This window comes from Mobula birostris, chromosome 6 (genome assembly GCF_030028105.1).
Source record: "Mobula birostris isolate sMobBir1 chromosome 6, sMobBir1.hap1, whole genome shotgun sequence".
Classification (NCBI taxonomy): Eukaryota; Metazoa; Chordata; class Chondrichthyes; order Myliobatiformes; family Myliobatidae; genus Mobula; species Mobula birostris.
Window position 1 is genome coordinate 68094164 of NC_092375.1, and position 24354 is coordinate 68118517.

Consider the following 24354-nt stretch of genomic DNA (forward strand, 5'->3'; position numbering starts at 1 on the left):
GGATGGCGGAGGAACTGAATGAGTATTTTGCATCAGTCTTCACAGTGGAAGACATGAGCAATATACCTGATAGCCAGAGGTATCAGGGAATAGAATTAGGTACAGTCAAGATTACTAGAGAGAAGGTGCTTGGGAAGCTAAGTGGACCAAGAATAGATAAGTCTCCCGGTCCGGATGAGGTGCACCCAAGGGGTCTGAAGGAGGTGGCTTTGGAGATTGTGGAAGCATTGGAAATTATCTTCCAGGAATCAATAGACTCTGGCATGGTTCTGGAGGACTGGAAGGTCACAAATGTAGTTCTGCTATTTAAGAAAGGAAGGAGGCAGCAAAAAGAAAATTACAGACCTATTAGTCTGACATCGGTAGTTGGAAAGATATTGGAGTCAATCCTCAAGCACGAGGTTATGAAATACCTCGAGGTGCATGACAAGATAGGCCGAAGCCAGCATGGTTTCATGAAGGGAAGATCCTGCCTCACCAACCTACTGGAGTTTTTTGAGGTAATCTCGAATAAGATTGACAAGGGAGAGGCTGTGGATGTTGTGTATTTGGATTTTCAAAAGGCCTTCAATAAGGTGCCGCTTATGAGGCTGCTTAACAAGATGAGAGCCCATGGAATTACAGGAAAGATATTGAAATGGGTGGAGCATTGGCTGATAGGCAGAAAGCAAAGGATGGGAATAAAGGGATCCCATTCTGATTGGTTGCCGGTTACTAGTGGTGTTCCGCAGGGGTCGGTGTTGGGGTCGCTTTTTTTTATGATGTATATCGATGATTTGGATTATGGATTAAATGGTTTTGTGGCTAAGTTTGCGGATGACACCAAGATAGGTGGAGGAGCAGGAATTGTTGAAGAAACGGAAAGGTTGCAGAGAGACTTAGTTAGTTTAGGAGAGTGGGCAAAGAAATGGCAGATGAGATACAACGTTGACAAATGTACAGTTGTACATTTCGGAAGAAGAAATAATCGGGCAGATTATTATTTAGATGGGGAGAAAATTCAAAAATCGGAAGTGAAAAGGGACCTGGGGGTCCTCGTGCAGGATACCCTAAAGGTTAACCACCAAGTTGGATCAACAGTAAGGAAAGCGAATGCTATGTTGGCATTCATTTCAAGAGGAATAGTGTATAAGAGTAAGGAGGTGTTGATGAGGCTCTATGGGGCATTAGTGAGACCTCATTTGGAATACTGTGGGCAGTTTTGGGCCCCCTATCTTAGAAAGGATGTTCTGATGTTGGAAAGGGTTCAGAGAAAATTTACGAGGATGATTCCTGGAATGCAGGGGCTAACATATGAGGAGCGTTTGTCGGCTCTTGGATTGTATTCATTAGAGCATAGAAGAATGAGAGGGGATCTCATAGAAACGTTTCGAATGTTGAAAGGGTTGGACAGGGTAGATGTGGAAAGGTTGTTTCCCTTGGTGGGTGAGTCCAGGACAAGAGGCCATAGTCTTAGAATTACAGGGTACCCAGCTAAAACAGATGAGGAGAATTTTTTTTAGCCAGAGGGGCGTGGATTTGTGGAATTCGTTGCCACATACAGCTGTGGAGGCCCGATAAAGGAGGAGATTGACAGGTATCTAATTAGTCAGGGTATCAAGGGATATGGGGAAAAAGCCAGAAATTGGAACTAGATGGGTGAATAGTTTAGCTCATGGGGGAGCTGTGGAGCAGACTCGATGGGCTGACTGGCCTACTTCTCCTTTGTCTTGTGATTGTGATATCTTATGATTGTTACATGGTCAGCAAAACATTGTTGGCCGAAGGGCCAGTAATGTGCTATAGGTTTCCGTTTCTATGTGAACCAAAAGATGCTGGAAGTCTGTAGCTAGTCAGATAATATCTTTGCAGTAAGAAACATTTTTGGTCAATAATCTTTCACTAGAACTTGGAAAATCTGGAAAGAAAGCATGCTTTAATTGCAGATAAGATTTCAGATAAACAGTCTCTTTTGTTTGAATTGGAATTGGCCAGTTCTAATGAAAGGCCAGGTTCTGGAAATGTGACATTTTTTCTTTACCCACATAAATGCTGTCTGTATCCAATGTTCACTTACATTTCATTTTGTCAGCAACTGTAATGTTTTGTACCTGATAATTTTATACTTATTTCTCACTCCCTCCTTTCTACCAACTTGATTCTTTGCTCCTGCCTCCCTACACTGTTTTATTTTCCCTCTGTGTTGATCTTTCTAACTTACTTTTGTCACTCTTATTCTCTCATTTCATCAATATGTCCCTCCTATCAATGCTTCATACCAATTTTTTTTCATTCTGTAGAGTTTTATGCTTCATGCTCACACCTTAGTTCAATGCAGTGAATTGTTACACACACATTCTGAAATATCATTCATTCTCTTCAGGATAGTCTCAGTATAGCAAGATTTGGATAGAGAAACTGCATAGTCATATTGAAGTTGTATCAGTTTAATGGATTTATATCTACTAGTTATATAACAGAGTTGAGGAATTTCTTTAGCCAGAGTATAGTGAATCTGTGGAATTCATTGCCACAGACACCTATAGAGGCTAAATCATTGGGTATATTTAAATCAGAGGTTCCTAATTAATAAGAGCATCAAAAGTTACAAGGAGAAGGCAGGAGAATGGAGTTGATTTGATAAATCAGCCATAATGGAATGGCAGAGCAGGCTCGATGGCGGAAAAAGCCCAATTCTGCTGCTTTATCTTATGGGCTAATTATCTCAAATTCCAGAAAATAGTTGATACACTAAATAGTCTGAAAAATGTAAAATAACAATGAAACTGTTTCAAGCAATATTAATCCTGAACTACTTTTTATATGATATTCACTTCAAACAATATGACAAACTGTGAACATTCCAAACCCCTTCTCATACACTCCTGTTGGTCCTGATATTCACGAAATTTGCAATCGAATTAGTAACAATACAGGGAAAGAGACTACAAACCATATTCTGGAAATAGAAAATTGAACTGAATATCTTGAATTCGTTTTTGTAAGTAGATAGGAAGGGTTCAGAAGAATATGCGCCAAACACAGCCAAATGGGACTAGCTTATATGGCGTCTTGTTCAGCATGGACAAATTAGTCTGAAGGCATGTTCCCATTCTTTATTGCTTTATCACTTTATTAATTACTCTGTTGAAAGTTTTGATTTTGCAATATTATTTAGAGCTTATGAATTTCAATCCCTACAATAAACAGTAAAGAAAAGAATTATTGTCTTAAAATAATCATTAAAAATATCCATAATAAGCAATGATTTTGAAAGGACAGTTAATTTTGCTTACTTTTTTAACAATAGTAGCATGCAGTTCACCAACAAACTTAACAGTCATCTTGGGTAGGTAGCTGGGAAGCCGTTCATATAAGTAAGCACACAGCATAAGCATCATGATAGGATTTGGATCTGAAATATCTGTGGCCTTTTTAATTAAGATAAAAAGAACATTACATTTTAACCAAAAAATTACAATTAATATATTAAGAGCTAGTGATAGGTATTTAATTGATTACGAATTTATGAACGTCAATTGCACTAAAACATCTTCAAAAATACAGCAATTGGAAAGTTCAGGTTAATTTCATCAAACTAGCAAGATTTAAAAAGACATTTGGTAAAGGAATCAAGGTAGAGAAGAGTACAATGCCAAAAAGGTGAAATAAATAAATGTTATGACCAAAAATCATCAATAAAAGTATTTACAAAGAGGTTATCAGCACAGAAAACATGAAACAATAACAGAAAGGGAATCCATAATACCTTTTCCATAAGAAATAAAAAAACAATTACGAGAGTAAACGTACTAAGGAAGAATAGGGTAGAGCCGAATTGATAGAACAAATATGGTCGTCCAAGTGACAAGCAAGCTGCAAGGAAAAAAATCCTGGAAAAAAATGTTCTTATATTTAAAAGGCATAGCTATGAAGATCCTACATGTTACATAAAGGAAATACTGTTTACCAAAGTAAAAACAATAATGATGCATTTTGAATTTTATTGATATCTTAACTATGACTAATTTTTTTTATCATTACTCTGTGCAAGAAGCTATTGATTTAACAGTTCTGTATTCTGGTCAAATTGTGTTTCTATAAAAATAATTATTCAGTTTACCTGTATGTCAAAATCAAGGCCAACAGCATTAAATGCATTGAGGAGTACCAGGCTATTATGGAGGCATTGCTCAGGACTAGCTGGATATGTGTACATATACATCAGATGAGTCAGAATCTGTAAAGAAGAGAGATTTGTTGCATCACTACATAACTGAATATATCTGTGAAGTGATTCTGGATAACAAAGTTTAATATTTCTTGTAAAATAGAAATTGTTAAGCAGATGGAATACAAGTTTATCAACACTTAAGAGTATTTTGTTCATTTCTGGTCTCCTCATTATAGGATGAATGTGGAAGCTTTCGTGACGGTGCAGAGGAGATCTACCAGGATGTTGCCTGGATGTGAGTTTGAAACATTCCTCAAGCAAGTAACCAACAAAATTATATGAGGATATGGCTCTCAAAAGGACAAAACCACTGATTAAAAATATTAAAAAAGGCAAACAACAGGAATTCTGCAGATGCTGGAAATCCAAGCAACACACATCAAAGTTGCTGGTGAACGCAGCAGGCCAGGCAGCATCTCTAGGAAGAGGTGCAGTTGACGTTTCAGGCCGTGACCCTTCGTCAGAACTAACTGAAGGAAGAGTGAGTAAGGGATTTGAAAGTTGGAGGGAGAGGGGGAGATCCAAAATGATAGGAGAAGACAGGAGGGGGAGGGATGGAGCCAAGAGCTGGACAGGTGATTGGCAAAGGGGATACGAGAGGATCATGGGACAGGAGGTCTGGGAAGAAAGACAAGGGGGGGGGGACCCAGAGGATGGGCAAGAGGTATATTCAGAGGGACAGATGGAGAAAAAGGAGAGTGAGAGAAAGAATGTGTGCATAAAAATAAGTAACAGATGGGGTACGAGGGGGAGGTAGGGCCTAGCGGAAGTTAGAGAAGTCGATGTTCATGCCATCAGGTTGGAGGCTACCCAGACGGAATATAAGGTGTTGTTCCTCCAACCTGAGTGTGGCTTCATCTTTACAGTAGAGGAGGCCGTGGATAGACATGTCAGAATGGGAATGGGATGTGGAATTAAAATGTGTGGCCACTGGGAGATCCTGCTTTCTCTGGCAGACAGAGCGTAGATGTTCAGCAAAGCGGTCTCCCAGTCTGCGTCGGGTCTCGCCAATATATAAAAGGCCACATCGGGAGCACCGGACGCAGTATATCACCCCAGTCGACTCACAGGTGAAGCGTTGCCTCACCTGGAATGGTGGTAAGGGAGGAAGTGTAAGGGCATGTGTAGCACTTGTTCCGCTTACACGGATAAGTGCCAGGAGGGAGATCAGTGGGGAGGGATGGGGGGGACGAATGGACAAGGGAGTTGTGTAGGGAGCGATCCCTGCGGAATGCAGGGGGGGGGGGAGGGAAAGATGTGCTTAGTGGTGGGATCCCGTTGGAGGTGGCGGAAGTTACGGAGAAAAAAAAAAGGCAGTTCTGTTTTGCATTAACTCATAAATGGCTTCTGATTAAAGAGATACCAACACATTAGCTGAAGTATCTATACTCTTTGGAGAGAAGGAGGATGAGAGGAGACATGATAGAGGTGTACAAGATAATAAGAGGAATAGATAGAGTGGATAGCCAGCACCTCTTCCCCAGGGCACCACTGCTCAATACAAGAGGACATGGCTTTAAGGTAAGGGGTGGGAAGTTCAAGGGGGATATTAGAGGAAGGTTTTTTACTCAGAGAGTGGTTGGTGCGTGGAATGCACTGCCTGAGTCAGTGGTGGAGGCAGATACACTAGTGAAGTTTAAGAGACTACTAGACAGGTATATGGAGGAATCTAAGGTGGGGGCTTATATGGGAGGCAGGGTTTGAGGGTGGGCACAACATTGTGGGCTGAAGGGCCTGTACTGTGCTGTACTATTTTATGTTCTATTAAATGATCCATCTGCAAGAATTACTACGTGTGCATGTACAATATCCTCAAGGTAGCTGTAATTGTGCCTGCCACAGGAAATTTTCACAGAAACTTTTCCCAGATACACAAGTGAATCACAGGCCTGCACTAGCCATATGGCAAACACCAAAAGGGCCAGAGATCTCAAGGGATGGTGGGCTCATCTTTGTGAGAAAAAATATATGACGTAGCAAATGGCAAAATACCAAGCATTCAATCCATTTCAAATAACTACACCCTTTCATTATATCTGGATTTTATGTGTTTTACATAACATGCTGTGTTGCTAAATCACACAAAGCCTTGTCTTTTGACAAGACTCTGTGTGAGATTTGCTGAATAGTCTAATTGACTTGGTACTGGATAACGCAAGTTAACATGCATTCTTCTCTTGAACAAGAATAAAATTTATCAGAAATTTAAAATTAAAGTCTTCTGCTACAAAAACAAGGACTTTGGTTTTTAAAATCAATTTGTTTGCTTTAAAATCTGAAGAAAGCATTAGAGATTTGGTACAAAGTCAATTTAATTGGCTGAGTTGTTTTACTGTTGGTTTGATCTGTTTTTCATTTTATGTTGGCTATAAAAAATGTGAATCCATCTTTTGTGGAAACCATTCAATTTCACATGAGATTGATCAAGAACTGCTGTAAAGTGTACAACATCAAAATTAACAACTAAAACTCACTGTCCACTTAAAGAATTCATCGACTAATAAACAAATCAATGTTTTTAAAGAATTATCAAAAAATTAAACAGAGTTACTTTATAAAGTCACCTACCACTTCAGGACAATAAGCAGCCAAGACAGCTGCCAGCACCAAACCATCCAACAAATCTAAATCAAAATTAATTATCCAGCGTATTGGTGGGACACCACCTATTTAAAAGAAGAGAATAAAGATAAACCAATCATGTCAAAATAAAAAAAATAAAGGTACAAGATTCAAGATTGCTTAAATTCATCTCCTGTACAAAGGTGTAAAGGAGAACAAAATAATTGTTACTCCAGATGTGATGCAGCACAAAAAAAGAAAGATCAAGGATATAATAATAATAATTAATAATAATAAATGAGTCTGGTGATTCTGGCATGGATGCTAAGTAGTCTCCTTCCTGTTGGGAGTAGGACAAACAGTTTATCAGTAGGGTGGGTGGGATCCCTCATGATGTTACTGGCCCTTTCCTGGCACCTTTCTGTGTGTATGTGTGTGTGTGTATATATATATATATATATATATATATCTATCCTTGTTGGTGGGTAGGCTGGTACAGGTGATTACGTTGGCCAGTTTTCCTGTCCACCACAGTGTAGTTTCCATATCAAGCAGTGATGCATCTCGTTAGGATATTCTCTACTGCATATCTGTAGAATGACGTGAGTGTGGATGTACAAAGTCTAGCTCTCTTCAGCCTTCTCAGAAAGTTAAGGTGTTAATGATTAGGATGTGTTCTGGGACCATGAGAGGTTGTATGTGATGCTCACTCCCAGGAGTTTGAAACTGCTTGCAGTTTCCACAGCTGTGTTGCCATTGTAAAGGAGGGGTGAATGATTTAAGTTCTCCTGAAGTCGACAGCCGTATCCTTTGTCTTGTTGACATTAAGGAAGAGGTTATTTGTCGGGTATCAAAATCAAGCTTTTCCACTTCCTCTCTGTGCACCATCTCATCGTCATTGGTGATGAGCCCCACAGCTGTCATATCATCAGGGAACTTGACAATGGGATTGCTTTCATGCTTGGCTAGGTAGTCATGAGTGAGCAGGTTGTACTGCATTGGGCTCAGCACACAGCCCTGGGGGGGCACCTGTGTTGAGGGTGATGGGGTGGAAGGAGTGGTTGTGCATCATGACTGTTGTAGAGCAGTTCTGTTGGCAAGCATATTGGTAATTTGCACCTTAGCAAAAGGCACCCAATATTGTAACTTACAACATCATTTAAAGTTGGCCTGTACCACATAAAGCTACCTGCACCTCTTGAAAGGAGCTGAGTGACTCTAAGAAATGGGGATTAGTGAGCAGAGCAGCGACTGCAATTTGGTCAAAACGACAGTGTGTTAAGTGGAAGAAAGTCGGCTTTGCTCCTTTACATTACTCCAAATGAAACTTCTGTGGTGCAGATGAGGAGCAGTAGTGAGATCAATCTGCAGGACTGGTTTAGCGACCCTCCTGTGGATGGGAGAGATATCTCAAGAGGTAAATGGAAAGAGGCAAGCAACAAAGATTGAAAAGAATTTAAAGACATTATATGTATTTCTCAGGGTCAGTGCTTATGTTTTCCAAAAACAAAATGCTGGAAGAACTCAGAAGGTTAGGCAGCACCTATAGATCAAAAGGATAGTCAACATTTCAAGTTGAGATTCTCAATCAGAACTGCGTGTAGAGGGAAGACTACTAGTGTAAAGAGGTGAAGGGGAGGGATGAGGCAACAGTTAGCAGGTGATAGTTGGACCCAGGTCAGGAAGGGAATGATGTGCAGATGACGGGGAAGAAAGGGCGAAAGAAGGGTGGAGTAAGAAATTAATGACGTGGAGACAAGCACTACAGATATTGGAGTCTGATAAATAAGGGAGGTAACAAGTGGATCCACAAGAACAAACCCACATGATTCTTCCCCATTAAAAAAGTCACTTTTACACATTAGCTCAGTGAAAATACTTTGTGAAGCCCAAGTGCTCAGTAGGGGGGCATTCATTCGGCTCTCCTCTACGCACAGGAGTGAATCTTGGAAATCATTAGGATTGGTAACAACAAATGTTACCTATCTGAAATAAAACAAAAAGTGTTGGAAAGACGTGGCACGTCTACTAACATCGGTGAAGGAAAAAATAGAGTTAATATTTCAAGCTAGTGCATTGTTGACTATTTCAGACATATTTTGTTTTATTCCTGGGAAATGTGTTTTGCTAAATGGTAACCAGTGATTTTAACCCAGGAAATAAATACAGTCAGATTCAGCAAAGTCAACTATGTAACATGTTCTTTATGATATCCATCTTATGGTTCTTTATGGATATCTTCTGTTAAAACATAGTCTAAACACAGCTGGTTCTTCCAGAGTAAAACTTTAATTGACAAGTCATTTGATTATTCGTCAACAATTTAACAGTGGAAAAATAGAAAACAACAACAGCCCAACATAAACATTAAGAAAAACAAATTTTTTATCAAAGAATGCCATATTGCATGAGTAGGGAAAATCATCACTATCATCAAACCAAAGGCCTCTAAGTCCTGATCTTAAAAGTACTGCCTACTTCAAGACACTGAATTTTCACTGAGTAAGTTTAATTTATATGTGTAGATAAAAGAAACAAAGTTCAGTTTAGTATTGCATATTAATGCACCATTATAGAATTACATTGTTATGGTGGGAAGTGTGGATTACATTCCTAGAAAATGGGATGCATCATGATTTTCTGTAATGTGATGTTCTGTCTGCACATCAAGAAACAAGAATTTCAATAAAATACATGCTGTGATGATTTATTTATTTCTTTTCCACATATATTCCAAGAGAGCAAATTTGGTTCTCTATTTCATATTTTAGGTAGTAACTTATCAATTCTGTTGCAACAAATTTCTGAACAGCCATAATGCAGGGTAGCCTCAATTTATACATGCAAATTTATGGCTTTACAGGTGTCCCCCGCTTTTCGAACGTTCGCTTTACGAAACCTCACTGTTACAAAAGACCTACATTAGTACCCTGTTTTTGCTTTCAGAAAGTGTTTACACTGTTACGAAAAAATTTCAGCACGCAAAAAAATCAGCGCGCGATAAAAGGCAACGCGCGCCCCAAGCAGCCACTCTCCCCAGATTCAGAACGGCATTGCTTAAACACATGCCTGTGAGCAGCCATTTGCAAGATGAGTTCTATGGTGTCGGAAAAGCCTGAAAGAGCTCGTAAGGGTGTTACACTTGGCGTTAAAACTAGACATAATTAAGCGTTTCAATCGTGGTGAATGAAGCAAGGACAACATGAGTTTGGCTTGTGGAGGTTGACGAAGATGATGTTGAAGAGGTTTTGGCATCCCACAACCAAGAACTGATAGAAGAAGAGCTGATGCAATTGCAAGTGGAAAGGATAACAATCGAAACCGAATGAGTAATGATAAAGTACGACTTTAATTTTGAAAGGGTACGTAGGTTTAGGGGATATTTGCAAGATGGTTTGAGTCCTTACAAAGAACTGTATGATAGAAAAATGCGCGAGGCTCAGCAGTCAAGCAAGCCTTCCACATCAGCCACAGCAGACAACGAACCTCGACCTTCGACACCGAGGCGGGCAGTCATAGGAGAAGATGAGTTGCCTGCTCTAATGGAAATAGCCAACGAGATGGCACCCCAGTGTCCCACCACCCCAACACCCAGTCCGTGGACAGATACTGTACCGATTCGCGGAGAATACAGCAGTAGCCGGGAGGCACACAGCACATCTTTAAGAAAAAAGCCAAAATAAACATGCTAGTTAATTAGGTGCCACCGACACGTAATTGTCGGCCCAGATCAGAGGCGATGCAATTGGCAGTCGGCACTGATCTGGGCCGACAATTACGTGCCGGGCAGCACCTAATTAATTAGCATGTTTATTTCAGCTTTTTTCTTAAAGATGTGCTGGGTGCCTGCCGGCCACCACTGCATCCCTGCATGCTTCACGGCAATGTATTGGTTGGTGGCCCGGAGGGTGGGGGCCACTGCACCACCCAACCTGCAACGACTCAGCCTAACACACCATCATCAGTGTGCTCAGTGCTGTCTTCCCAATTCCTGCAAGTGATACTACACTGTACGTACATTATTTCTACTTTATATCGGCTATGTATTTTTACGTGTTATTTGGTATGATTTGGCAGCTTCATTGCTTAAAGGTTACTGGAGAGCGCTTGCGCTGTGCTCTTGCCAACAGCGCTTGCGTGAGATTTTCTGCCCACAGCGCTTGCGTGAGATTTTTGCTACGGAGAACAGTTCAGCAATGACTGTGGAAAAGTATTTCTACTTTATATAGGCTGTGTATTTATCATATCATTCCTGCTTTTACTATGTGTTACTGTTATTTTAGGTTTTATGTGTTATTTGGCATGATTTGGTAGGTTATTTTTGGGTCTGCGAACACTCACAAAATTTTCCCATAAAAATAAATGGTAATTGCTTCTTCATTTTACGACATTTCGGCTTACGAACCGTTTCATAGGAACACTCTACCTTCGGATGGCAGGGGAAACCTGTACTTGCAATGATAATGAACAATTTCGCACATCTAGTCATTATTATACTTAAGTTTATTGTCAAGGCAGATCATAAAATGAATTAATATAGGTTGCTGGTTAACACAGTCCAGATAGTTTTGGAAGTAAATACCTCCAGATATTATATGTTTTCAGAGGAACCTCCTGCCAGTGTCTTTTTTAAATAACTATCAAATTGGTTACTGATAGGCTTCTACTAATTATAGCAACAGTGTAAAGCTTTGCTTTCTTGATTTCTTTAAAGTTACTGAACACTATAGGAAACTTCGGAGTAGTGATCATATACTTTCTCCTGTCTTCAAGGCTTATGCACAAACCAGCTGTTCTCATTTACTACAGTAGACATTCCTCTTAGAATGCCTGACATGACTGGAAGAATAACTAGAGGTCATACTTCAGAAGACAATGAGTCAGAAGACAAAAAGGAATTGGGAGGAATATTCTCAACAGGTCCATCAGATCCATCCAGTGTTCAAGGAGCAATTCACCAATAAATTCATAGTACAGAAGAATAAAAATACAAAACAAATATAAATCAAAGAATGCCATATTACAGAGAAACTTGAACTAATCACATATATACATTTCCTTTGTATCTACCCTTTCCAAATATACTCATGCTGACTTTTAGTGAACAAGGTGTAGATGCCTTTGGCCATGACCATCACCAGCCTGGATCTGGAAAGCCCAGCTTTGCACTACATCATTTTATTGTGGTTACACTAGAATGGGATAACCAGGTGGCCAATGTCAAGGCCACTAGCAGAGCAGCAGGGTTAGAAAGAAGACAGTAGCTCTGAGCTCTGAGTTATGACTATACTCGTGGGCAGAAATTCGATTCTACCAGTCTGTGGACAGAGATTATTTGACTGCTCAAACACTCTACAAGACAAGTTGAACACTGGTTCTATCAACCATACAGCTATTAAGTCATAGAGTCATAGGAGAACTCAACCTACCTAGTCTGTACTAATCAGCAACCACACTTACACTCATCTTAAATAAATCACCATATTCCCATCAATTCTCCCAAATTCCAGTACACTTTGGGACAATTTACAATGATCAGTTAACCTGCACATCTTTTGGCTATGCAAGGAAACTGGATTACCCAGAGGAAACTCATATGGGCACAAATAGAAGAGCAAACTCCACACAAGAGGTCAGAATTGAACCTGGTCACCGAGGCTTCCAGTAACTGATCTGAGCCACATAGCTGCAAGCTATGCAAAGGTCTGGCCATGATTTAAATTTTAAGTTGTTTCTATGTGTATTTCACTGAAAGCTCAGATATCAGTCTTCATATCATGAATCAGGATTGATTCTACAAAAAATGCTGATAGGGTGGAACTCATCTTCGAAGTTAGAAGTAACAGGGTTCAAAACAGTATAGCAAATTCATGCTGAAGTCCTTAATGCTCTTTAAGACTGCATTCAGGCTTTCTGGCAAGCATACCAATGCATTAATCATAGCAGTGTGTATACCCAATAGTCTCTTCCTGTAGGCCAACCCTATCAAGTGTTGGTCACAGTCCCCAAAATCAGAGCCTATGTAATGAACTTTTGTGATCACAGCCTTCTTGCCCCTCAATCTGTTACTGTCTCATCAATTCATGGCTAGGTAACAGTTCCTTCAAAAGAAAGACAGCATGACATAGGGTTCAGATGAGAGATAGTCATGTAGCGTAAAAATAAGATACGTATACTTTCACAGTCAGCATCTTCAAAACTACAAGAAATTGTTGATTAGAGTGAAATGCAATGTGAGAAAGAGGATTAGCTATAAGGTAATGCCATCTTCTATCAAATCAATCTGCTTGTGAGTCCCAGCAATGAACGTCCCATGATGGCCAGCATGCTTTCCTCTGTAGAGGTTAGAAAATTTTGTTTAGTGGTTCAATGTTTTCAGCTCTAACTGTGTGCCATTCACTCTGCTCAAGAGAGTCGAGAGCAACATGAGTCATACTATGTGTTTCAATGTATAAAGTAGGCATAAGCTATAGGATTGAATGAATAAAGATAGGTGAGTCTATGAATGTACAATATCAGTCCTAATTGTTTAATGAGTGTGTGGTGAATTGAGAAAGTGTGAAGGCTAATGGTCCATTTAGTAGACTATGACATATGCAGATATATTCACTAACTATGAACAGAAGTATGAGATCACTGAACTTCTCAAGGTACAGCTTTTGGATCTTTAGAGCTTGAACCTGCATTTACCACCATGATTATCAACTGTCATCTAGAAAGTCAGTGTATATTAATCCATTTAACTTGTGTGGATTGACCACATCGCTTTGCCCTTCCCCTTCCTTCATGAATATCATTGATGAAGGATGAAATACGTCAATAAACTTCCTACCTACATCAGTGACACTTGGCACGTTCTTGATCTTTTCAATGATTTCAATCCCCAGCCCCAATCATCTTATTTTCCTATGGATGTCCAGTCCCAATACACCATCAGGAAGGCCTCAAAGCTCTCCATTTGTTTCTGGACAGCAGGCCCAACTAGTTCCCCTCCAACACCACTCTCCTCCGTCTGGCAGAACTTGTCCTCACTCTCAGTAGTTTCTCCTTCGGCTCCTCCCATTTCCTTCAAACAAAAGGTGTAGCCATGGGCACTCGCTGTTTCTGCACCCATGCAGAGCTCGTCAACTTCATCAACTTACCCTCCAACTTCCACCGTGCCTCAAATTTACCTGATCCATTTCTGACACCTCCCTCCCTTTTGTCGATCTCTCTGTCTCTACCTCTGGAGCCAGCTTAACTACTGATGTCTGTTATAAACCCACTGACTCTCACAGCTACCTGGACTATATCACTTCCCACCCCGTTACTTGTAAAAATGCCATCCCCTTCTCTCAATTCCTCCATCTCCGCTGCATCTGTTCACAGGATGAGGCTTTTCATTCCAGAATGACAGAGATGTCCTCCTTCTTCAAAGAAAGGGGCTTCCCTTCCTCCACCATCAATGCTGCCCTCAACCGCATCTCTTCCATTCCATGCATGTATGCCCTCACCCCATCCTCCCACCACCCCACCAGGGATTGGGTTCCTCTTGTCCTCATCTACCACCCCATAAGTCTCAGCATCTAGCATATAATTCTCTGTAACCCACCATCTCTAACAGGATCCCATCACCAAGTACGACTTCCCACTTTCTGCTTTCCACAGGGATCGCTCCCTAAGCAACTCTGCCCATTTGTCCCTCTCCACTTATCTCCCTCCTGGCACTTATCCATGTAAGCAGAACAAGTTGCTACACCTGCCCCTACACCTCCTCCCTCACTACGATTCAGGACCCCAAACAGTCCTTCCAGGTGAAGTGACACTTCACTTGTGAGTCTGTTGTGGTCATCTACTGTATCCAGAGTTTCCATTGTGGCTCCCTATATATCAGTGCTTCACCGAGCACCTATGCTCTGTCTGCCAGAAAAAGCAGGATCCCCCAATGGCCACTCATTTTAATTCCACTTCCCATTCCCATTCCATCATGTCAGTCCATGACCTCCTCTACTGTCGCAATGAGGCCACACTCAGGTTGAAGGAGCAACACCTTATATTCCGTTACGGTAGCCTCCAACCTGATGGTGTGAACATCGATTTCTCAAACTTCCAGTAATACCCCCATCTCCTTCACTATTCCCATTCCCCATTCCCATTTCCCTCTCTCATCTGATCTCCTTATCTGCCCATCAACTCCCTCTGGTGCTGTTTCCACTTTTCTTTCTCCCATAGCCTTCTGTCCTCTTCTATCAGATTCCCCCAGCCCTGTATTTCTTTCACCAATCAACTTCCCAGCTCTTTACTTCACCTCTCCCCTCTCCCAGGTTCACCTATCAACTTGTGTTTCTTCCTCCCCTCCCCCCACTTTCTTACTCTTCATCTTTTTATCTCCAGCCCTGATGAAGGGTCTTGGGCCAAAATGTTGACTGTACTCTTTTCCATAGATGCTGCCTGGCCTGCTAAGTTCCTCCAGCATTTTGAGTGTGTTGCTTAGATTTCCAGTATCTGTAGCTTTTCTCTTGTTATTAAACCACTCATATTTTGTGTTCTTAATATCACTATCCATGTCACAATGTGTTATGTAATGACTTCTCCCAGCTGCTGGTGCTATAGTGCAGCATTAAGGGGTATAAAATGACTATAAATCATGCAGGTTAGCTATTATTGCTGCTCAGCACTTAGAAAAGTTAAAGGGTGCTTTTCATGTTATTAGGCCCTGACATGGTGTGCAGCCATTCAGTGTAGTCAGAATTGAGTGTATGCTTCAATCATGGCAATTGACAGGCAGCATGAAGGTGATGTGCTGCTTGCTTCAGAAACAATGGCATACGTTAATTTCACAATGCTCATTTTCAGTAATGAACCAATTTTACCTCCAATTATTTTAATTTACATTCTAAAGGCAAAAGAATCACTTAACAGTTACCTTTCTTGCAGCATTTCCACACAGTACTTTTCATGGATTCATAGTGAAAGTTGAGCCATATCAACAGGGCACGCTCACCAGTGGAATATATATTGCTGGAAAGGGGATCAGCATTTATTCTTGGTAAGTTTTCCATGCTGCTTTGACTGCCCAGTATATTGTTGACATCCTTCAGTGTCAACCGAGAAAGAACAAAAACCTAAGAAACAATAAATCGTCTTTGTTAAAACTATATAATCCTTTTTACAGCAAACGTGTGCATCAAAGAAAATAAAGCATAATCATCTAGCAGTTAATTTACAATTGACTCTTTTACATCTGATGAGTGTAATAGCCCCAAAGTACCAGTTTGAAACATCCACTCTCTTCTCTCCACCCATAGTTTGATGTGTATCAATTAACCTCATGTAATGATGTCTCTTCTGCTGCTAACCACTTTAACCTATTTCTTTTCACAAACTTCAGCAAAACATCTAAAGAAAAATGCTCCAACATTTCAAATAATGAAGCATTTAGGTGTTTCCAGAGAAACTGATGTAGACACTTAGTCTATCAACTGAATTCAATTAATTACCTCTAATCTTATTCAATAATGTCATATGCAAATAATATTGTCTAGAATTTGCAGAAAGGCTATTGCCTTTAAATAAAGTCATAATGCCTGTTCTAAACGTACAAAAGGTTATTCATTTAATCAAACAAACCATTAAAAGATGCTAATGTGCTGATCTGTTTTATTATAACATTAGAAAATTCACTATGTTAAATTTTGCATGTATAAACCATAATGTATTTGAATCATTTTACCTTGTAAATTTGAAGCAACACATCACACCATGAACGTTTGCTTATTGATTCAAAGACGCTATCATCCAGTTCAAAAATGTCAGCACTTTCAGGGTTCTGAAAACAATGCTGAAAAGGTGACATATAATTTTGATGCCATGTTATTTTAAGGTGTTTTTTAAGTACAAATCCATGCATTATTGCAACTTTGAATGATGGATTTAATCTAGTTATCAGTGTTTTAAGAAATATGGACTGAACAGGTAATCATACCTATTATACAATGCAAGATATACAACCACTATTACACTATTACGTATTATTTATTCTAAAACTAACTTAGAGTAGCATTACAAATATATTTTCTCCCATTCATAACAAGAAGCATTTTCAGGAAAAACCAAAAACCTGAAATCAACCAAAGGCTAGACTCAGCAGTTCCAATCGTAGTAATATCTCTACGATAGGATTTTTAAAAAAAATAATCTGATCAAAATAACCTTCTCTGCAGAGTTTTCTCCTTTATTGATACTAGTCTCTTTTGCAACAGAAACGAATGACATTGTTATTGATACTCAAAACTGTGATGGTGCTTCATTTTTCCAAAACTTTTGCTATTTTTAATGCAACATGGGAGATGGACATTAGACAAATGCCCCAATGTCCAAATAGAATTATTACTCCAAATATATAACAAATAGAGTGATTTATCTTTCCTCCTCTAACTGTACATTAGGATAAATAAAGGGTTCCATGAAAGTTGTTAAAAATGATCAAACAAATTTGTTTCAATTATATGTACAATTAAATGGCAATCAAAAACTACATCAGAGACCTACACTTCTCCCGTATGAATACCTGTCAACTCCTCTTCAAGTTTTCCATACCAAGTGTCCTCATTTAACAGTTAGTTCTAAGAGTCCTTTAAATGTAAATAAATCAGAACTGATGAACTTAACTGAATAATTTGTGATGTATGGCTGTTCGGTGTCTATTGATTACGTGTTATAAATGCCCAGTTGTGTCCCACTTTGACAAGTAAAGTATCTGCACATTGAGGGTGCGAGTTGCACGAATTACTGTATTGGAAATCAAACTGAGACATCATAAGCCGCTGCTTCATAGAACACTGCAGTGCAAGTAGATGATGACATCAATTACAAAATTTGCTGATTTAATATCAGTCGTATCACATTGATCTCCTAATGCAATTAACATGTTTGACAAATGTGGAAAACCAAACAAGCAGGAAAAGGAAGGACCACCCACCTAGGTGTTTGGAAAGATTCATCATTACCTGGAGATTAAGAATGCTGCTGATGTCTAGAGAATAATAATATTTACATGGAGTGTTAGCCCAGAAGATGAAGGACTTGTGTTGAGTTCAAGGTTTCACAAAATTCATTAGTTAAAGTTAGATGCCTCAACAATCATTCCTCTTTATCAACTATGATGACAAGTAGAAAATATACTGCACTAAATAACACTGTTTTCAAGAAGAGGGAGGAGCAGAGGGTAAATGGGTTCTTAGCAGAATAATTAATCCATCGGGGATCTTCCAGCGGAAATCTCTTATGACTACCTTGGTAGAATATTATAGAGATCCTGACTGAAATATGAAATATATTCCCAATTCAACAAACACTTGATCATCTGCATATCAGGCTTCCTCCAGGAAAGACCTGGATAGATCTGTAACCTAACCCAGCTTTCTGTGCACTGCTACATTAGGAACAGTGTGTTGTGTTCCTTATTCCAAGAGAGCTGAATATACTGTATCTCTTTCTCCTTGGCAAGAAATAAGCTGGTAGAACAAAAATATAGGTTTGACAGGATTGGAGGCATCCCATTGGTACACAATACTTTAGCTTGCAAGTGTATTACTTTAATAGTGTTTGGTATCAACTCATGTGCCAGCACCGGAAGACGTGCATTCTAGAATGCCAAGTTAGTGTCTTCATATACACAGAGCATAATTCTGATCAATACGCAACATTTAAGATTCAATTATGAAACTTTTGTTGCAACTGCTATACAACCTGAAGATTCCAAGCATCCATGTCTATCACTTTTCACAGAATTTCTGATTTCACTCTACAACTCGCACACACAATGACACTATGCTTCCACTGAAAGCCATGTTGCAACACCCAATGCAATCAACCAAATCACTAAAATTCATAATAGCCCACAGTACTCTGCACAGAAGAACAATTAAGGGTTTGGTCATCCCATGATCATATTACTGTGGAGCAGCACTTGAATTGCATACTGCCTGCAACAGCTTGGGTGGCTATGGGTTAATCACTTAACACTAAACCTGTTTTTCAGCACCACCTGATTCAACTCTCTTTACTCAGAACAAATAAGTGTGATATTGAATTCAGATTTAGAGTGGGTGTTCAAAATGTTCGGTAGATGAATGTGCAGAATTGGGTTAAATGTGCAGTAAAAATCATCAATGTTTAAGATTGTGTTATGTCTTTGTGTTAGTCTAAAATTTGTGATTATTACATCTTTTAGGAAATAAGAGTGCTAAATGCAATGCACCACTAAAGGTATATAAACTGACTGATAACAATTAATAATAGGTGAGAGTATTTGTATAATTGATACATGTCATTAAAATATGCAATACTTAGTGTGCCAATTAATAGTAAAACACACAAAATATAAATGTGCATCAGTGCTCAATATTCAAGGAAGCCATATAATTAAGGGGAAATATTAACCTTTCTTAATACCACACCACCAAGAATCAGGAAATCAAATATTTTCTTTGGATGAAGAGTTGTCCAAATGCTTGTTTTACAGCTTGAATAAAAATTCTCTGAGGTGGAACAAAATGTTCCTCATAAATTTAACATATGTTTGAGTAATAAGATTCATACCTGTAATTGATACCATTGTTTAAACTGTTCCGGCTCCAATAAGAACTCTGGTTTCACGTGAGCAAGGCAAGCTCCTTGAGCTCTGAAATAAGACATAATTAAAACAGGAAGGAATATGTTAATTATACCCAGGGAGTGAATTCATATATTATGTTTCACAGTTTTCTGGACAAACATTATAATATTTTGGAAACTTTATTATAACATGAAACTGGAATGTGGCATCATAATTGATTTTCATATTCAATAGTTGGAAAATGTAGCCATATTCAAAATTTAAAGTTGAATAACCAAAAGTATTCTTCAACTGGAATTCAGAACCAACCAAATAGGCTATACATGAATGCATTATAGATAAAAGACTAGAAGTTGCAAAGGGAAAATCTCTGATACAATAAATTATCTCAAACACGAGAAAATCTACAGATGCTGGAAATCCAAAGCAACACACAAATACTGGAGGAACTGATGGTCTCGGCCCGAAACATCAACTATTTACTCTTTTCTGTAGATGCTGCCTGGTTTGCTGAGTTCATCCAGCATTTATATGAGTTTCAGAAAAATATCAATTTTCTTGGGTTCACAGATCAAATAAATATACCTGTTGCAACTTTCATCAATTAAAACTGCAGAGCTAATCATATGCAGTCAAGCTTAAACTACTGCAACCGTAGGATTTGTTTTTAATTTGTTCTTGAGATATGGACAATATTAGGGAAGCATTACATGATATCCTACTTCTATTCTGCCTGAGGAGGTGTTGATGGGTTGCATTTTGTGCAACGGAATCTCTTTGGTTCTTATAATGGCATCAAGTTAGGGAAATGATTGATTTGACTCGAAAACAATGAAGGGAAACGAGAGCAGATAATGTCAGAAATATTTGTGATTCAGAGAGAAAAATCGGAAGTCATGTTTTTAAAAGGACTATATTTAGCTAAAAAGTTTGTACTTCTTGCAATAAATTTAGTATTCTCATCTGATGCATTATACGCTATCTAAAAAATGTAGGCAAGAATTTGACAAGTTTACTTTGACAGCATAACTTTAACTATTATTTCCTTGCGGAATACTAAACTATTGCCCTATCATTGTAGACATGGTATTGGTATTAAATTTCTGGAGAAAGATTATCTCTAAGGCATGGAGTTCCCAACCATTTTTATGCCATGGATCCCTACCATTAATCAGAGGGTCTGTGGAACCCCTGCTCTAAGGGATGAAAGTTGGGCACTGGCACTGGTGCTGCCTTGACAAATAATAAATTGATGAGCGGTGAGGTAATTATATTCATTTTTGTTTGATTTACCCATTACTTAACAAGTGTGAATTTTGCCTGTTATGTCTCATCCTACTTTGCCAAATGAGCTATGACTGCATCTGCACACCATAGAAATTATAAGCCAAGTGTTGACATTATCAGAAATAGGTTCATCACTGATGAGAAGTCAAGGATTATGAACAATGAATTTGGATCTTGGAGAAAAAAAGGCTGAGAGAAGATGCAGATCTTTGAACTGAGAGCATCAGAAATGTTGCAAGAAACCTGAAAATTTATTTGACTAAACATGATACAATGAAACCTAATTTTAGAAATAGATAAAATCTGCAAATCTGACTATTGCATTTTTCCTGCAATCAGGGGAAATGTCTACACCAGTGTATAACAGTCTCAATTCAAAGAGCATGAAAAATATTAAGGAGGCAATGTACAATAATTTGTGTGGATTCAGCCCTTTGGAGTCTGCACATTGAGTTATTATGAACTCAGTGTCTAGCCAACACTAATTGGGATACTGATTATCTCAGTGAATCACTACAGCGAACAATTCAGTGAACTGAGTGGCAAGTCTCAGTTCAAGCTACTTGCTTTGCTTTCAGCACTTCTTTATGAGAAGTTACATTGTGGTATCAAAGATATGAAAAGATATTCCAAACCTAAACGTGGCTTTCTATTAGAGATGGCACAGCATTAGAAAGTCTACACAATACTCACATTGGCCCAAGAGCAGAGTTTGCAATTTTCATTAAGAGCCTCTAGCGATTCAAAGGTGCCTCAAAAATTACTCTCTGCTGATGCATATATTGGAGATATGGCCTCTGAGCATTCTTTGAGAATAGCATTTCAAGCTGAGATTCCTCTCCTAATTCTTCAAACATGTTTTATTTCTCTGTCTGTCTTTTCATTCTCCCTGAACAGCTGCTCACTGAGATGAATAGTAACTAAATTACCTTTGCCCAGAAGCAACAGTATTTGCCAAAAGCTTGAAGGAAAGACAACATTCTTGTTTCCCCTTGAAATCCTTAAAACTTTCAGGTGCTCTGGAACACTTAAGACTAGATTACTATAAGCAACATTATATGCAAATCAGTCAGGAGCTAATTTGTAGGTGTGTTGCCATTTCAAAAAGCATGAGTACTAAGTCCTCCTTGTAACTAAATGTTAAATTTTATTTATAAATAAAACATGGTACAGGGTACAACACTGAGATGCAATTAGACATTGCCGATATGAAATCATTGGTGCACACTAGACGTCACCATAATCTGCCTACTCCCCATATTCATTTGACAATTTTGCACACTTTGTATTTTTCTTCAATTGCCAGAATATGAGATTAAGTGTACATATAAGATTAATACAGAAGGTTTAAAAGCACATTGGCCCTACAGTACCAAAGTAACAAGTATGGAACTGTGAAAAATGTCACTATTTTGCCTTTTTTATGAAAATACAGAAAACATGGCATGGATGTGTGATTCAAAGCAAATAATTGATTGAGAAGTTAGTTCATCAGAAAATAACATGGAGTTCAACAATGGATAAATATATCAAGCAGTGAATGGAGGTGGTCAAAGGGGACCAAAAGGGACCAGAAAAGGAAATTTCATCAAGGAATAGGTCAAGTGAAAGGAAAATGAATCATAAGGATGACTAATGATATAGATAAAATATAATATCACAGAGAAGAAATCTTACAACATACCAGTTGCTGAATATTTTTGTGGCACTATTGTAAAGGAATACAGGAAACAAATGGTTGGAATAAGTGGATATTTCATAGATTAAGGGAAAACAGCAGAAATGAAAGATGGATGTATTTTTGGTACTGTTATACATAGATGTTTTGAATGTGAAAAGGTAAATACACTCAGTGGAAAGATGTTGCAGGGTCTGGTTTAACAGAAGGACCTAGGAGAAAAAAATATTTGCAACAGACACAAAATGCTGGAGGAACTCAGCAGGCCAGGCAGCATCTATGGAAAAGAATAAACTGTTGACGTTTCGGGCCCAGACTCTTCATTAGGACTATTTTCTTGTAAATTAAAGTGCAGGTATTAAATCCAGAGAAATGGCCAATGGTGGTCTGGATTTCATAAACAAGAATATATAAACGATAATAATTTTGAAAATGATTTGCTAATGATCAAAGTTGAGTACAATGTTTAAGTTTTGAAAACCTCATTACAGAGTCTTGAATTCAGTGCTTCTAAAGAAAATGGCATTAGGTTGCAGCCATTCAGTTTTCTTACATTAACCATATGAGTGCAACTTCATATTAATTTGAAAATACAAAATAATCACTTTACCTTAGGAAAATGAGAAGTATTGAATATTGCCAATGCAGCTGCAACATACATTCCATAGGGTGACTAGGCAATGACCGGCTTGCTGTCAGTCCAAGCAACTGCTGGCCACTCAAATGGTTTAACAGATCATAAATTGTTTTGTTTCCTTTACCACATGGCTTTTGGCTGCGTTCAGAAAAAAACGCTACCTTTAGATATACTGTCACTTTGTAATTTACTTAGTTCACTATTACCAGAAATTTCATTTGTTCTTCTCCAGTTCTGAACTTAAATTTTACCCTAGCAACACACGAAGGAGGAACTGGGGGAATGCAGCAGGTCAGACAGTATCTATGGAGCGAAATAGATAGGTGAGACCCTTTATCTCAACTGGATATGTTAGCTGTCCATTATAATTAAATGATTAGAGAAAAAAGGCTTTTTATCTAGTAATTATACATTTGGTCTTCTCTAGTTTCACCTTGAATTTTTCTTTCCTTTCAGTTTTATTTACAGTGCCTCTAATATTTTTGTGATTTCAAGTTTATCTTTGGGATCGTCTTCAACTCTTTTTTCACTTCCTCTGCCTTTTTACCCTTTCGCATTCTCTCTTGTATGGTTTCAACAATATTTTTTTCAACCTATATTTAGTCTGTGTTGCATATCTAAATTGAGGTGTTATCTGTTTCACTGCTATGTTGGAATTTTCCATGAGGGTCAGCAGCTAAAGGTGCAGAGAAGAGCCCTGCCATTCACTTAAAGGCAAAAGAACGGAAGGTAAACAATGGTAGCCACAGGGCCCTCAAGCCTGGATCACAATTCAATAACATATTGACTGAATCTGTGTCAGTTGCCCACATAATCCTGATTTACTCACTGGGTGTCATAGTCACATAGCAGTTAGTGCAACACTATTACAGCTCAGCATGTTCTGGAGTTCAGAGTTCAATTCTGGCACCATCTGTGAGGAGTTTGTATGTTCTCCCTGTGAGCCACATGGGTTTCCTCTGGGTGCCCTGGTTTCCTCCCACAGTACAAAGATGTACCGGTTAGCGGGATGGTCATTATTAATTGTCCTGTGATTAGGCTAGTGTTAAGTAGGTGAGTTGCTGGGCGGTGCGGCTCGTTGGGCTGAAAGAGTCTGTTCCACACTGTATCGCTAAATAAATAAATACTCCGATTCCCCTCACATCAAAAATCTGCCAATCGTAGTCTTAAATACAGTGAATAGCTGAGAATTCACAGTCCAGTCTTCTGACAAGAAAAATATCTCCACATCAAGAAATTTCTCTGCATTTAGTCCTAAATGGCTAACATCTTGTCCTGAGATTATAATCCCTACTTCAAGGTGATCAAGCTAGAAGAACTAGCCTCTTAACATCTACGCTGTCAAAACCTGTATGTGTTGATACTACCTCTGACATTTT

The 24354-nt window shown here is 38.8% G+C and overlaps 1 protein-coding gene across 1 annotated transcript in view; it reads right to left on the reverse strand.

The window, feature by feature from the left end:
- Positions 1-24354, reverse strand: part of LOC140199082 (cilia- and flagella-associated protein 47-like) — a 697686-nt gene that overhangs the window by 451389 nt on the left and 221943 nt on the right. Inside the window, exons 30-36 of the mRNA XM_072260570.1 lie at positions 22949-23113; positions 19358-19439; positions 16488-16595; positions 15681-15879; positions 6782-6879; positions 4103-4219; positions 3276-3410 (exon numbers count right to left, since the gene is read on the reverse strand). Of these exons, the coding sequence (XP_072116671.1) occupies positions 3276-3410; positions 4103-4219; positions 6782-6879; positions 15681-15879; positions 16488-16595; positions 19358-19439; positions 22949-23113 (904 nt within the window). The remainder of the gene's footprint in view (positions 1-3275; positions 3411-4102; positions 4220-6781; positions 6880-15680; positions 15880-16487; positions 16596-19357; positions 19440-22948; positions 23114-24354) is intronic.